Source organism: Hibiscus syriacus, unplaced genomic scaffold (genome assembly GCF_006381635.1).
Source record: "Hibiscus syriacus cultivar Baekdansim isolate YM2019G1 unplaced genomic scaffold, ASM638163v2 tig00111036_pilon, whole genome shotgun sequence".
NCBI lineage: Eukaryota > Viridiplantae > Streptophyta > Magnoliopsida > Malvales > Malvaceae > Hibiscus > Hibiscus syriacus.
The window spans coordinates 345,330-361,031 of NW_024062963.1; the positions used below are offsets into that span (position 1 = coordinate 345,330).

General features: G+C 32.4%; 2 protein-coding genes and 1 pseudogene across 2 annotated transcripts; all 3 read left to right on the forward strand.

Annotated features, from left to right (window-relative positions):
- The first annotated feature begins 419 nt into the window (after positions 1–419).
- LOC120151234 (shaggy-related protein kinase eta-like) lies at positions 420–3,702 on the forward strand. The gene is made up of 12 exons (XM_039163750.1): positions 420–572; positions 925–1,017; positions 1,150–1,209; positions 1,286–1,558; positions 1,633–1,707; positions 1,783–1,839; positions 2,447–2,587; positions 2,672–2,722; positions 2,803–2,898; positions 3,003–3,086; positions 3,209–3,310; positions 3,455–3,702. Exons 1-12 carry the CDS (start codon positions 558–560, stop codon positions 3,551–3,553), a joined length of 1,146 nt encoding a protein of 381 aa, XP_039019681.1. The 5' UTR covers positions 420–557; the 3' UTR covers positions 3,554–3,702.
- A 4,408-nt stretch (positions 3,703–8,110) lies between these two features.
- Positions 8,111–10,078, forward strand: LOC120151226. The gene is made up of 2 exons (XM_039163744.1): positions 8,111–9,305; positions 9,546–10,078. The coding sequence occupies exons 1-2, from the start codon at positions 8,542–8,544 to the stop codon at positions 9,754–9,756; spliced, it is 975 nt and encodes a 324-aa protein (XP_039019675.1). The 5' UTR covers positions 8,111–8,541; the 3' UTR covers positions 9,757–10,078.
- A 1,459-nt stretch (positions 10,079–11,537) lies between these two features.
- LOC120151228 lies at positions 11,538–12,703 on the forward strand (annotated as a pseudogene).
- The last annotated feature ends 2,999 nt before the right edge of the window (positions 12,704–15,702 follow it).

Sequence of the window (15,702 nt, forward strand, 5' to 3'; positions counted from 1 at the left end):
GACCGCACCAACACTCCTTCAATCCATCTCTGGTCAAACATAAGTTCTCTGAAAATTCAGGAACTATCATTGTAGTTACATGTGAACAAAACTCGACTCGACTCAAAAAATCAATTTTTTTAACTTAATTCGACTCGAAAAAATTCGACTTTAATTGACTTCGAGTTACAATTTTATAAACTCGACTCGACTAAATAAATTTAAAATTCAAATCGAGTTGTAAAATACAACTCGAATAACTCGAATTTTAATAATTACAATTCGGGGGAGATTATAGATAATTAATATCTTATATAGAAAATTTTAAATTATGTTCGTGTAATTAAGTGATTGAAGGGTATTTTCGAAATTCAACAACAAAATAAAAAAATAAAAAAAAGCAAGAGTGAATCACATGCGCTTTTAGTGTACAGTCTCTCCCTGCTCATATTTTGTTTTTCAGTTCTTGTTCCTCATTTTAATCATTTTTGCTTTAATTTTTGTATTTTTTCCCCTTCTATGGCCGCACTATGATCTACGACAACTCTTTTCTCTAGCTAGAACCTTTTTTCATCGGCATGGCTGACGATAAGGTAAACTTCGTTTCTTTTTCTTTATTTTTTGAATTTTTATGACATCGGAACTTGGAATTTAGTCTTCTGTTCATTGTTTTGGTTTGATTTTGGTGAAAATTTTGTTCATGATTTGTGGATTTACGTTTTTTTTGGTACTTTATTTTATTGCGATCTTGTTGGTTGAGCTGGTGGGGGAACCCTAGATGGAGAAAGTTTCCTTTGCATTTGTTTCGATCTATGATTTCTCCTGGATTTTTCACCTTTGAGCTTTTATTATTATTATTATTATTATTTTGTTTGATCTCCTTTTTTTGGTGTTCCGTCGAAGACTTGTCTCGTTTCTTACACCATGATTTTCTTAATTTACCAGGAAATGTCAGCCCCTGTTGTCGACAGCAACGTGCCGGTCACAGGTCACATAATTTCCACAACGATTGGTGGCAAAAATGGAGAACCTAAACAGGTATGCTTCTTCTTGGGTTTCGCTGTTCAAGTTCTGAATTAGTTACCATTAACATGTGGTTTAGATCAACATTAAGAATGATAACCAGTTTTTTACTTGGGATTTAATTTTTTTAATGTTTTATTATTGTAGACTATCAGTTACATGGCAGAGCGTGTTGTGGGAACAGGATCGTTCGGGATTGTTTTTCAGGTACCAAGACATGGTTAGATTGTGGTCAATATTACCTTCTTCACATTCTGCATACTGATTTGATCTCTTCTTTCAGGCAAAATGCTTGGAAACTGGAGAAACTGTGGCTATAAAGAAGGTTTTGCAAGACAGAAGATATAAGAACCGTGAACTGCAATTGATGCGTGTGCTGAATCACCCGAATGTCATTTCTTTGAAGCATTGTTTCTTTTCCACGACTACCAAAAATGAGCTTTTCCTTAACTTGGTTATGGAATATGTACCAGAGAGTATGTATAGGGTTTTGAAACATTACAGCAGTGCAAATCAAAGAATGCCACTTATCTATGTGAAACTTTATTCGTATCAGGTCTGCGTGGTACCCTTTTCCGAGCTTTAATTTTTGTGCAATGTTCTTTATGCTAATTGGATGAGGTTCTACAGATATTCAGGGGACTTGCATACCTCCATAGCGTCATTGGAGTTTGCCATAGGGATTTGAAGCCTCAAAACCTTTTGGTATGCTTTTCTTATGGATGACTTTTTGTAGAATGGCTTGAAAATGTTTCTTAGGTTACTGTTGACTTTGTACAGGTTGATCCTCTGACTCACCAAGCTAAAATTTGTGATTTTGGAAGTGCAAAAGTGCTTGTAAGCTGATTCCCTTATATTAATTTTCCATGTGCTTCCTTTCAGATTACTTGCTGAGATTTTAGTCAACAAATTATTATTTCTCCAAGTGAAACATCATTATTTGGTCCATAAGTTTCTAAAACTAAAACAGGATTTTAGCTTTCTATTATTTAAATGTGGTTTTGATTGTAAATTCTAAATGGATTGGCATACAATCTTTTATCTTCTGCTATTCATCAGAGGTGCAACATAGTACTTTGCAAAACCACCTTTGTGATATGTGATAACACAATTTAATGACCCTTCACTTCACTGTTGATCGTGCAAACTGCTGAAACTTGTGTAACCTTTGTCTCTCCTTTTATATAATCATAAGTACTTCATGTAAACTAAAATTTTAACTGACAAGGGATCTTTTTCCAGATTGGTTGAAATAAGCACTTCTCCCTTGTTAGTGTTGCCTCTTCCATTTAGCTTTCTTGTTGGCCTCTTTGTTGGGGGTGAAGGGTTGAAGACGAAAATGATTGAATTAGATCTTAGTGTGTCTAAGATCATCTTTTTCTTATCTCCTTTTTTTGTTTTTTTTATCTTATATACTTCATACTAGCATTTTGTGTGTAACCAGGTCAAAGGTGAAGCTAACATTTCATACATATGTTCGCGTTTCTATCGGGCTCCAGAACTTATCTTTGGTGCCACTGAATACACAACCTCAATCGATATTTGGTCAGCCGGTTGTGTTCTTGCTGAACTTCTGCTGGGCCAGGTTTGGTTTTGCACTTCTATTTATTTTTCTGAAAACTTCTAACAACTCTGCTCATTGGTATCTATTTTTCTTCTGCTTGTGTAGCCATTGTTTCCCGGGGAGAATGCTGTGGACCAGCTTGTCGAGATTATCAAGGTATGATTTGCTTAAGATGCATGGAGTTACACCATTACTTTGTATCATCAGGAATCTGCTTCTTACATCTTTTCCCACAGGTCCTAGGTACACCTACTAGGGAAGAAATTCGCTGCATGAATCCCAATTACACAGATTTTAGGTTTCCTCAGATTAAAGCACATCCATGGCATAAGGTTTCCCTTTTATTCCAAGAGCTGAAATATTTGATTGATTTTGAGTAATGCACTGCATCTTTGCAACATAAATGTAATGGTAGATTACCCTTATATGTTTTTAGGTTTTCCATAAAAGGATGCCTCCTGAAGCAATTGATCTTGCTTCACGATTGCTGCAATACTCGCCAAGTCTTCGCTATACAGCTGTGAGTTACTAATGTCTCCATCTTTTGTTTGGTGATCTTGGAATATGCAAAATTCTTCAATTACCAATTTAAATATCTATGTTTTTAGTGATAACCAACCCCAATCTCATGTGCTATGACAGTTGGAAGCATGTGCACATCCCTTCTTTGATGAGCTTCGAGAACCAAATGCTCGCCTGCCAAATGGGCGGCCTTTACCGCCACTTTTCAACTTCAAACAGGAAGTATGTTTCTTAATTAAAATTCATTTCCATGTGCCTTTCCATATACAAAGATACGTCTTCATTGAATGACATTATTTCTAGCTAGAATTTTGTTTCTTGTTATAGTCGATACGTTTTTATTCATTTTGATTCTTCTGGTTTCAGTTATCTGGGGCTTCACCGGAGCTTATTAATAAGTTGATTCCGGATCATGTGAAACGGCAAATAGGGCTACAGCATTTCTTGCATCCAACTGGGACATAACTTTTTAAAGTGATTTCAGATTTGACGTCTCTAGTTGATGCACGACACAAAAGAAATACGATCTTTGGATGATCACTGGTAGATTTAAGGCCTATCCAGCATCATTTTCTGTTTTCCCACTACACTTATAGCCTCTGGCAGTGTGGTGGCTGCCTTCTTTTTATCCGTTTACGTTAATCACACCACTCTTGCTCCTGTATTCTATATTTTTAGATTTTGTCAGAATGCCTTTTAATCATGTACATGTTAAGTTACTAAAAAGATAAGACGGATGGACCGGAAAGGTACGAGTGGAGGAAAGTTTAGAAGTGTATTTGTGGCCAGGAGGAATATCCCGAAGAAAAAGGGGAAAAAAGGGGGTGCTCTTCGGTTACTTCGTTTATTCTTTGTTTTTAAGTTGTTCTGGTTTCTGACTTCAAATTGCAGACGATTATTATTATTGTTTGTTCCAAGTTATATCATTACTCTCTTTTCTACCGTTGCTGCTTGTCTGTGATATTGATATCCAAGTTTCAGTTAAGCGATATCATAGAACTGATGTTCATCTTCGATGCCAGCCCCGTCCCACATTTTTGTCAAGGAAAGTCGATGTCCCAAGCAGAGCCGACCACAGGAACTCAGCCTAAGGTACTATAGTAGATTCTCTTTTGCATAGTTGAGGTCGACAAGTGGGGGGTGGGCTTTGTTGGATTGTGAATATAGTGAATGGCATGGGAAGGTGTTATAATTCCATTCTCTCTAAAACTTGTATAATTATATGTAGATATCCTATCTCGTCCCCGTTTACGATGCTGTCAGCCATTTCCTACGACAATTACAGATGCATGCATGGCCCATAGCCAGAAGGTTTACAAAAAATGGGATGAAACCCCAAGATTTGACCGATACATCCGTATATAGTCCATTTGCATAAGCCGCCTACTTGTCCGTGCACCCCATCTTTCATGCATCTTAATTAGTGTTATGGGTTACCAAATAAAATTGAAGAAAGGGAAACAGTGGGAATAAGTTTTAAAGAATTATATGAATTTTATATAGGTTTAATATACCTTTTAGTGCCTAAATTATATCTAAAAAAATGATTTGGTGCCTAATGAATTTTTTTGATACCAATTGGTGCCTAAAATTGATCAGATGATATCCCACTTATGTATTACATAGATAAAAGCACAGTTACATGACGCATTTGACATGAGATGTTCTCTTGAAAATATGTTATTTCAAATGTTGATGTATACTTTTTTGAGTGTGTCATTTCTATAAATAAATTAAAAATGATATGTATGGGTGATATGGTTATATGATTTTTGTTTATATTCATTTATTTAATTGAAAGGGTAAATATATATATTGACGATTCTCTAATAATGGTTGATAAAAGTTCCTGGTTTTTTTCTCAATTTGTTGTTTGTATTGCAAGCGTTGTTGGCGGTATCTAAACTTTTAATTTGTTTTCAAAATCATACTTAAAGTTTAGTTTTTATTTCATTTTAGTATCTCATTTAAAATTTAACGCTAAGTTTTTGAAAAAAAAATAAAAATTTAGATACTAAAACGGATAAAGTTGATAGTTTAGGTATTAAATGTGGTAAGTTTTTAACAGTATAATACTAAAATGTAATAAAAACTAAATGTTGGGTGTGACTTTCAAAAATTGAAAGTTTAGGTACTAAAACATACTAGAATAAATTGTTTAAGTATCAAATTCGTAATTTACCCTTTAAATCATTTTGTGACCTCAACTAAAGTGATTCATCTTCCCAATTTTCAACGACATGAGTCTCAAATTGCACAACGATAACATACCCACACATCGACGCGTATACTACATACTTTTACATCCAATCTAATTATGAGATAATTATGTAATTATCGATTTTTTCGATTATATTTTAAAGTACTTAACCAAAATAAAAAGATAGAATAAAACATATCCTAATTCAATCGGATAATCGATTAATAATTTTTTTTTATTTAGATAAAAATAAATGACCTTTAAATTATCAATTCCTATTGTCTAAATCATCATAAATCACATCTCGCCTATCACACATCAATATTGCAATAAGTTTGCAATTTTTATCTGATTTTTTTTTTATTTGGAATCCTAAGATTAAAGACGGCTATGGGTAGGGTTTTGTGGGGGTCTCACCTTGCAATGAACTAGTTGGAGATAAGTATATTCCCTGAATATTAAAGTATTCGTTTTCAACCAACCCAATTTCATTTCAACAATCTTTTTAATTAAAGGGTAAAGTACACAAATGATCCCTCAACTACAGGCTACTACTTTATTAAGTCTTTTGACTATTAAAAGTTATAAAATGGTCCTCCGACTATAGAGTGTTACTTTGTTGAGTCCCTTGACTATTAAAAGTTAAAAAAGGTCACTTGACTATTCATTATGTTTCAAACTCGTCCTTTTACGTTAAAATTTTGACGGTATTCTGAGCTGAACGTTAACTTGTTGATTGCGATATGATAAAATATGATCTCATAATCTCAAACGACTATCATGCTAATTTTCAACTTAGACAACCACTAATTTTTTAACGGAACAGGATGACTTTGGAACATACTGAATAGTCAGGTGACCATTTTGTAACTTTTAATAGTCGATGGACTTAATAGAGCAAAATTCCAGTCGGGTGACCATTTTGTAACTTTTAATAGTCAATAGATTTAAATAAAGTAGTACCCTATAGTCGGGGGACCATTACCCTTAATTAAATATATATAAAGTAAATCGAAACTTTATCTAATTGACTTATACATAGCATGCTTAAAGTTAATCAAAATTATTTTTCAAACTATAAAATGAGAGAAGAACAATTAACTTAAACTACCAACTTCATGTCTCCAATGCAACACAGACCCAATCTATGTATGTGGATTTTGGAATGTTTGAGCACCAAACGACGGCAACAAACGTCGTTTTAGTTTTGAACATTTTAAGAAGAGGTAAATTATATTTATTTTTTGATAAAAAAATATTATTTTTAACGTTATTAACATATCATCTCACTCAGTGACAGATCAAAAAATATTTTTCGGAGGGACTCAATAAAACAATGTATTATAATCAGGAGACCATTTGTATATTTTACCCAAGTTATGTATAATCCGATCTCTTATGATATTTTTCATTTTTGAAATATGCATTTTCAATTTCCAGATTAATATTTTAAATAGTTTTATCAAATAATTCTAGGTGATTTATTTTTCTAAACATATAATAGCCCAACAACATTTTTTTTTATAATTGGATATATTTTTATCACATATAAAAACACTTATTATAAAAAATAAAATAATGAAGACTAAAAGTGATCAAATTGTATTAGAACGACCAAAATTATCGAAAATGCATAGTATAGGGACCTTTTATATAAAACGGCCTAAAATGATTGACCATACAATAAAGACTCTTTTATTATATTTTTTTAGGAACATCTCTACATCAATCATTAATTTATTGATAAAACTATAGTTTATATATTGTATATTAACTTAGCATTAGTGGACCGACCAGCTAATTAGAGCTTTGGTCAAGAAAATAAAATTGGTCAAAGAAATCCTAAGTACATTAAGTATGTTCATTTCAATGAATGGTATGAGCTGTATATTATATTATATAAATTATATGTTAAAAATAATTGAAATTTAGTGCATTAGATGTGTATCCTCCCAATAAATAACCAAATATTTATACTTTAAAAACAATTTTTTATTCAAATATAATTTGAATATCAAATCCTAATTTAAAAATCAACATGTCTAATGATTTAATTTGATTAATTTATATTAAAGGGAATTGAATTGGATGACGTTAAAAAAAATTGTACATTAAAAGTTTAGGTTAGGTGTGACTCCCTTAATCCAGGATCAGTGTATACCTAAGATCCAATTGAGATTTACATAGGACTTTATATATTGCCCACTAAGAGTGACGGTGATTAGATTCGAACTTGGCCTTACAAGCTCAAATTCATGAATCCCAACTACTTGTACCAACATTTGTTGGTTAAAAATAATAATTTTTTTAAAATCATGATTGATTAAATAAACATAATATACAGTTTAAATATAACATGTTGTTTTAGATTATTATATAATTATCGGTATTTAATTTATCTTTAATACTATTTATTTATTTATTTTATTCGATAATAATAAGTAACTTTACTAAATAAAGAGAAAATATAATGAAAATACTAGCATCCATAATCCGTCTCACATAGGTTAAATGTAATTATATACAATTTAAATGAACATAATATACAGTTTAAATATAACATTTTGTTTTAGATTATTATATAATTATCGGTATTTAATTTATCTTTAATATTATTTATTTATTTATTTATTTTATTTACGTATTTTTCACTCAACTAATTTTCAATTTTATATCATTTTCTTCAAGTTCATTCCTCTACATACCTTCATTCAACTCTCTCTCTCTCTCTCTCTCTCTCTCTATATATATATATATATATATATATATATATATATATATATATTTCACAATTGATTTTGTATTTCAATGGAGGATGTACCTTGTTCTATCAAGTCAATAAAACCCATTTTTTCTTTGAAATTTATCTTTCAACGTATGAGTTTCTCATATGAAAGATAGCATTTTTCTTCTTTTTCTCGTGTCAACGTTTTCATTTTGATTTAATTTTGATTATTTACTTGGAGTTCAAGTGATATAATGGAGTAGGTAAGGATCTGATTCTGGGTTGTTTCGCAAGTCAACAAAGGTTCGGTTTTTATTTGCTTTGATTAAACAGTTAATCAGCTCTTAATCGCTGTTAATTAGTGTAGAATCTTTGTGATTATGGATTTGCTGATTTTTCGGGGATTTATATGAGCATGAGAAGGGATTAAATTTCAGGGTTTGGGTGTATAATATTGTTTATGGTATTTTGAATATTTTGATAATTTTGGAGGCGTTTTTGTAGATTTTTCCAAGTTATCTGAGATTAATGGATCAAGAGGAAAGGGATGATAGGATAGAAACTAGTCAGAATTCGAGTCAAATTGATGTAAATTCGAAGAATTCGAATAATGAGATTTTATCTGAGACTGTTACTGTAAAAAATTCTGAAGAAAATGTTGATTTGGGATTGCAAATTGATGGCTCTGGATTGTGTAAGCATCAGGAGATGGGTTATGTGAGAGGAATTGGTCCGGATTCGAGTAAAAACGATCAAAGGACCCGTAAATCGAGTAGTTTAGTAGAACGAAACGTAAACAATGGAGTGGTATCAAGTGAGGGATTCGTTGAAGCGAGTGAGGTAATAACCAAGATGAGACGAGTCGATGAAGTTGATCGAAGAAGTGGGAATTCGGATGATTCAGCTGACGGATGTGCGGTTGAGACTATCATTATGGTTAATACCCAAGAGGCTGCATATGTGAGTGAAAGTAATGGCGTTCTACAATTGAATGACATTGGAACTGATTCAGGTAAAGTGTTAGCAGAAAGGCTGATGAGGAAGGAGGACTCGTGCGTCCTCGATATAAACGGAAGTGTTGGTGGCCAAAGACGGTTTAAGGAGAGTTCTGATGGGGAAAGAATTTGTCGGATTTGCCATTTGACCTCGGAGCAGTCATACGAATGTACTGATAGTATGCCGAATACTGCAGCTGCCACGGATCTAATTCAACTTGGCTGCGGGTGCAAAGATGAGCTAGGAATCGCGCATAGTCATTGTGCCGAGGCATGGTTTAAGCTGAAAGGAAACAGGTAAGTGTTCGTTCTCTTAGGGGGGAAATTTGTGTTGTGATTGTTGCTTAATTATGCTTTTTCTCCAACTGTTATCAGTTCACAATTAGGTTTAAGAAGCAACCCTTTCTTAATTTGTGTGATATATATCTGACTTGCTTGTATGGGAAACGAACATTCGATGCATACGAAATAACTTGGAAGCATAACATGTTGTCAATTCACCTACACGTACCTTCTCATGTTTAATTTAATCTGCAGAATGTGCGAAATATGTGGTCAAACGGCGAAAAACATCACCGGTGTTCGAGATAACAGAGATTGGCATGACCAAGGATCTACCAGCATCGGTTTTAGCCCATCGGATCAGGGTGCTAGATGTTGGCGTGGACAGCCATTCTGCAACTTTCTCATGGCATGCCTGGTAATAGCCTTTGTACTTCCATGGTTCTTCCATGTAAATACGTTTTAGTACCACCATTTTCACCCGCTTCTCGAGCGGCTTGTCCTTCGGAATTCGGGTGGATATGAAGTTACTCGGTGTGTCTGGTTTTCAATGCACATAATAAACATAAGTAGGCCTGAAGGCTCGAGGCTTCAGAATCATTAGCCGAGCCTCAATGAGACTATGGCGTTGATGGGATTTGTTGTTCGGTCCGGCATACCGGTTGAAGCTTTCGACGATGATGGCTTAGGTTGTCGACGTACCGGGACAATGTTTCGTGTTTTCGTTATTGTTTTAAATATATAGGTTTTGCATTATATGACAATTTCATTTAGGGAATTCCCATTTGATTGTAATCACAGATTTTATCTTATAATGAAAGCTCAGCTCTGAAATTGCATGTCTAAGCCACAAAGAAGTGGCCATTTTCAGAAAGCCATATTACTTTCTTTTAGCTACTTGAACCGGCAAGAAGATTGGCAACCCGGTTCCTTTACCATCGAAGACGTTTGATTCGTACCATTTTTTAAAAAAATACAACCTTAGCACAAATTCATTTGAAAATTTTAGCCCTCTGAAAATAATGTTGTCGAAAGACCTTGCGTACTATAATAAGGAATAATATAGATTAAAGGGTAAATTACGCGTTTAGTACCTATACTAGCAATTTTGGTTCATTGTATTACTTAAACTTTCAATTTTTTCGAAACCATACCTAAAATTTAGTTTTTGTTTCATTTTAGTACTCTACTGATAAAAACTTTAGTTTTTGTTTCATTTTAGTACTCTGTTCAAAATTTAACGTTAAGTTTTGAAGAAGAAAAAAAATGAAAGTTTAGGTACTAAAACGGGCTAAAAATAATAGTTTATGTACTAAACGCGTTAAGTTTTTAACGACATGTACTAAAATAAAATAAAAACTAAACTTTAGGTATTGTTTTGAAAATTTTGAAAAATTAAGTTCTAAAACGGACTAAAATTAATAGTTTAGGTACTACATACGTAGCTTACCCAAGATTAAAATTACTCTCAAAGAAAAAAGGGGTAAACTTGTGTTTAGTACCTAAACTATTAGTTTTGATATGTTTTAGTACCTAAACTTTCAATTATGAAAAACATACATAAAGTTTAGTTTTTGTTTCATTTTAGTACACATGCTAAAAACTTAACTTTAAGTTTTGAAAAAAATTGAAAGTTTAGGTACTAAAACGGATCAAAACTGATAGTTTAGTACTAAACGCGTTAAGTTTTTAAAAGAGAGGTACTTAAATGAAACAAAAACTATTCGTTATGTATAATTTTTTAAAAAAATTAAAAGTTTAAATACTAAAACGGATCAAAACTGACAATTCAAGTACTAAATATATAGTTTACTCAAGATTAAAATTACTTTAAAAAGAGAAAACTATGCATTTAGTACTTAGACTATCGATTTTGGTCCGTTTTAGTACCCGAACTTTTAATTTTTTCAAAATCATACTTAAAGTTTAGTTTTTGTTTCATTTTAGTACTTAACGTTAAGTTTCGAAAAAATTGAAAGTTTAGTAACTAAAACGGATCAAAACTGATAGTTTAAGTATTAAAAATTTGATAAGTTTTTAACGGAGAGTTACTAAAAACTAAACGTTATGTATGGTTTTGAAAAAATTAAAAATTTAGGCACTAAAAGGATCAAAATTGATAATTAGATACTAAATGCGTAGTTTATCAAAAAAAAAATAACATGTATAAAGAAAAAGGAAAAATAACACTTGACTTAAAATTTTAAATAATTACCCAATTCGTTTTTCCCAAAACCCAACCTGAAAGGGAAGTCGTTTGGCGGGTGTTGGAGCTCATATAAGAACCCTAATCTTCATAAAATAAAATAATTTGTTAGATCTATCAAGCAGCTTACCAACAGCACCGCTGCTCTCATTCTGCTTCACGTCGCCATGGTATCTCTCTTTCTCTTTCTCTAAATCTAGTCGATTGATTCGAACATTTTTGCACTTTTATGTTCATCCATAATCTCATTACCATTTTTGTTGTTTTTGGGTAATTATGGAAGGCATCGGAGAAGAAATTATCGAACCCAATGAGGGAAATAAAAGTTCAAAAGCTGGTCCTCAACATCTCCGTCGGTGAAAGCGGTGATCGTCTCACCCGTGCTGCCAAGGTAACCCAAAGCACATTCATTTTCAAATCCCAAAATCTATTAACCACGTTTTTTGCTTTTTGCTTAGGTCTTGGAACAACTCAGTGGTCAAACCCCAGTTTTCTCCAAGGGTAAAAATTCTCAACCTAATGCTGCTGTTTAGCTGTTTGGTATAAATATACTGTAAACCCTTGAACTTTAGTAAACCTTGAGATTTAATTGCTGTTCTTAAACAATTTAATAAAAGAGTTTAAATTTTAATCTTCCTGCATTTTCGATTTAGAAATCTTAGTTCAATCTTTTGCGCTGTTAATATTGTCTGTCAGATTTTGTCAGCTTGGCATGTTTATTAACATATCATATGTTAAGCTGGCAAAACTATAAACCAAGTTGAAATATACAACGGGGCTTATGCTCTTGAATGTGAAATTTGATAAAAATATATATATATATATATATATTAATGGCTCCAACGATAAATCGGACTGTGATATTTAAATCGAAAATATTTAGACTTTTTAACTACATAGACTAAATCTTAAATTTTGAAAAAGTACAGGGACTGACGCTATATTTGAACCTCTTTTGTTTGGTTTTTGTTGTTAATGAAAATAAAAATCTGGGTTGATGCAAACAGCTAGGTATACTGTGAGATCTTTTGGAATTAGGCGTAACGAGAAGATTACGTGCTACGTTACGGTGAGGGGAGAGAAGGCGATGCAACTTCTTTAGAGTGGATTGAAGGTTAAGGAATATGATCTTTTGAGGAGGAACTTCAGTGATACTGGCTGCTTCGGATTCGGTATCCAAGAGCACATCGATCGTGGCATCAAGTAAGTTTATTTTGGGTAACCTTCACTATCAAATTTTGATTTATCAAAAGTTAACAAGAATGATCATGACAGAGCTATGTTAGGTATTTTTGCTAGCTTTAGCCTATTGATTTTCACTGAACGTTGTAATTAAAATACTATAACTTGAATGGCAATGCACTTGTTTGTATGCTGCAATGCTTTTGTTTTCGAGTCGGAATTTTTGACTATTTCGACTTTTGGGTATGTGAATTCATAATGGCACGAGGATTTAATTAATCATCCTTGTGGATGGTATGGTATGGTATGAGGGGTATCTTGTGGATGTCGGTCCTTTTATTGCCATGACTGAGTTAGTACGAAGAAGTTATATCGATGGATTCTATATTCATGTTGTGGGCTCCATGAGAGCATAAACTTACAAGTATTGCTGTCTTTCTAGGTATGATCCTTCAACTGGTATCTATGGTATGGACTTCTATGTCGTTCTCGAACGAGCCGGGTACCGCGTGGGCCGCCGCCGTAGGTGCAAGTCGCGTGTTGGCATTCAGCACAGAGTCACCAAGGAAGATGCCATGAAGTGGTTCCAAGTCAAATATGAAGGTGTCATTCTTAACAAGTCTCAGAATATTGGAGCTTAGGAGTGTAGTTGAGAGCTAAGTTGAGTTATTTTCGGGTTTTGTTGGTTATCTTTTTTCTTCAAGAGATTTATGATTTGGCTTTATGTGCAACACCCCTATCTCGCCATATACGAGGTAGAAATGTCACATAAAACGTATGTATCAGTCGATAAAATTTTGTTTCATTTAAAACCGACATTAAATTAAGTAATTGCATTTAAAAACTATAATATAAAAGATTTAAAATATTATTCACTTATTGTATAAGCAAAAAGAGTTCTAACATATTTGAACCTGAACATCAAAATAAAATATATACATGTCAACTATGAATATAAAAAATATCAGAAAGATGTCATACTGATTTTGGATGTCTCTATTCTGTTGATTTTGTTTTCCCTACGTGTGAACTAATTATACGGTAAGTATTTTACTTAGTGAAACAACTTATAAAATAGCTAACATATAAAATAAATATTTGTATATAAAAACATCATTTAAATAAATCATGCATAAAAATAAAATAAAATAAAATAATTATTAAAATTCTTTGTTTTAAACTATTATTAAATATGTATTTTTATATTTTAATTCATATCTTTACCCACTGTATTTTCATGAGAAATCTATGGTACTTGAGTCATATGAGTGAGAGCCCACTTTGCAGTTGAAATTGCTACAAGTAATACGCGTAAAATGCATTAGGTTACTCCACCTCATATATCATTAAGATACTTGAGTCGTATGAGTAACAGTGTCGTATCATATAACACATAAAATACCCTGTAGATTGCACCAGATCACTCCATCTCGGCACCACAAAGATACACGAGTCATATAAATAATTTATACAGGTGCAACTCTTAAGCTTGTATTTGTTCACTACACATTTTAGCATGTCAATTGTACCATTAACTCTCACTTACACACAATGGGCTTACTAAAAATCGTAAGCTATTTTGCATGTAATCTAATCATATATTCAATTCGAATAAAATCTTGTAAACATTACATTGGGCATTTCATACCCAAAACAATCATACACTATAAAATAAAACAATTTGATAAAATCTATGCTCAATTACTACTTTTAAATAAATATTTTAAATAAAAACGATCGAAGTTGACTCATCGCAAATCTTCTTCATATTATTTCGTTAAAAAATTAGTTGCACTCACCTGATGCCTCACTAGCTTTCTAGTAATTTTTATCGCTTTCCTTATACACCTTATCTCTCTCACCAGATGCCTCACTAGCTTTCTACCGTTTTTATCGCTTTCCTTATACACTTTATCTCTCTCTTTTAGTTCACTTTGAAACTTTAATACGACTACGACCTATACAAATGTCAATTATCCCGACATAACAATTTCGAACTCAAATTAATACTTTAACTAATATAATATGTTCGAATCCAAATAAAATTCTAAAAGTACCATCACAACATATTCGATACAAATTCTATCACCAATGCAAAGCTAATTTAAACATAAAAAAAATTAACCTTTCAAGTCCCTTAATTTAAGCCTTAAACACAACTATTCACAATACATCACAATAGTCCCCACAACTTTCCAACAACTTATAATTTGACCCCTAAAGATTATTCAACTTCCCAAATCAATCCAAGTTAACATTCTATCATTCAAACCATAAATTTTCAGCATGATACTCTTAACTTTCCAAAATTACCTTATAATCCTGTAATTTCTCAAACTTTGTGAATCAGTCTCTAACAACTCAATCAATATTCAATTTGATCCAAAACACAATTCCAAGTACATTCAATCATTGATATACATTTTTATATATTGTCCCCATATTTCCACTATATGGCCTTAAATTAGGGGATTAATTTCCCTAGATCTCAATTTTGATTCCAATATGGATTCATCACCCAAAATTCATTTTCATTCTATTTCAACCATTCTCAATCAATTCCATATCAGAGTATTCAAATTCAACATTTTTCTAAAATTTTCCATACTTGCCGAAAATTTCACTTTAACCCCTAATGATTTCCAATCAATTTTCATGCTTGATTTCAATTCTACAACACTACTAACATCTAAATTCAACCTTATTTCATTAAATTAATGTCTCCCCTTCATCCACCAAAACCGCAACTTTCACAAATCAAGCATGAAACAATGAGAATTTACTACCAAATGAAAGAGAATTTAATGGAGATTATTTTTTCTATTTCACACTTCAGTCCAAAATCTAATTAAAATGGACCTAAAATTGGGGGGAAAACTTACCTTGGCTATGGAGGTTCGGCAACTTGCTGGATAAGAGGAGCTGATTTCTTGAAATTTCTAACAAAAATATCTCCTAATTTGACTTTCAAATGCTAAATTAAAATGAATTTTTAATTCAATTGGGTCCAAGTTTAGCTACATC

What these genes read in the sequence shown, in the direction of transcription:
- LOC120151226 (XM_039163744.1), top strand. Translation starts at nt 8,542, where the DNA reads ATGGATCAAGAGGAAAGGGATGATAGGATAGAAACTAGTCAGAATTCG. An exon ending in TTTAAGCTGAAAGGAAACAG is followed by an intron (nt 9,306 to 9,545) that starts GTAAGTGTTCGT and finishes TTTAATCTGCAG; the next exon opens with AATGTGCGAAATATGTGGTC.
- LOC120151234 (XM_039163750.1), top strand. An exon ending in TGAAACTTTATTCGTATCAG is followed by an intron (nt 1,559 to 1,632) that starts GTCTGCGTGGTA and finishes GAGGTTCTACAG; the next exon opens with ATATTCAGGGGACTTGCATA. An exon ending in CAAGTCTTCGCTATACAGCT is followed by an intron (nt 3,087 to 3,208) that starts GTGAGTTACTAA and finishes GTGCTATGACAG; the next exon opens with TTGGAAGCATGTGCACATCC.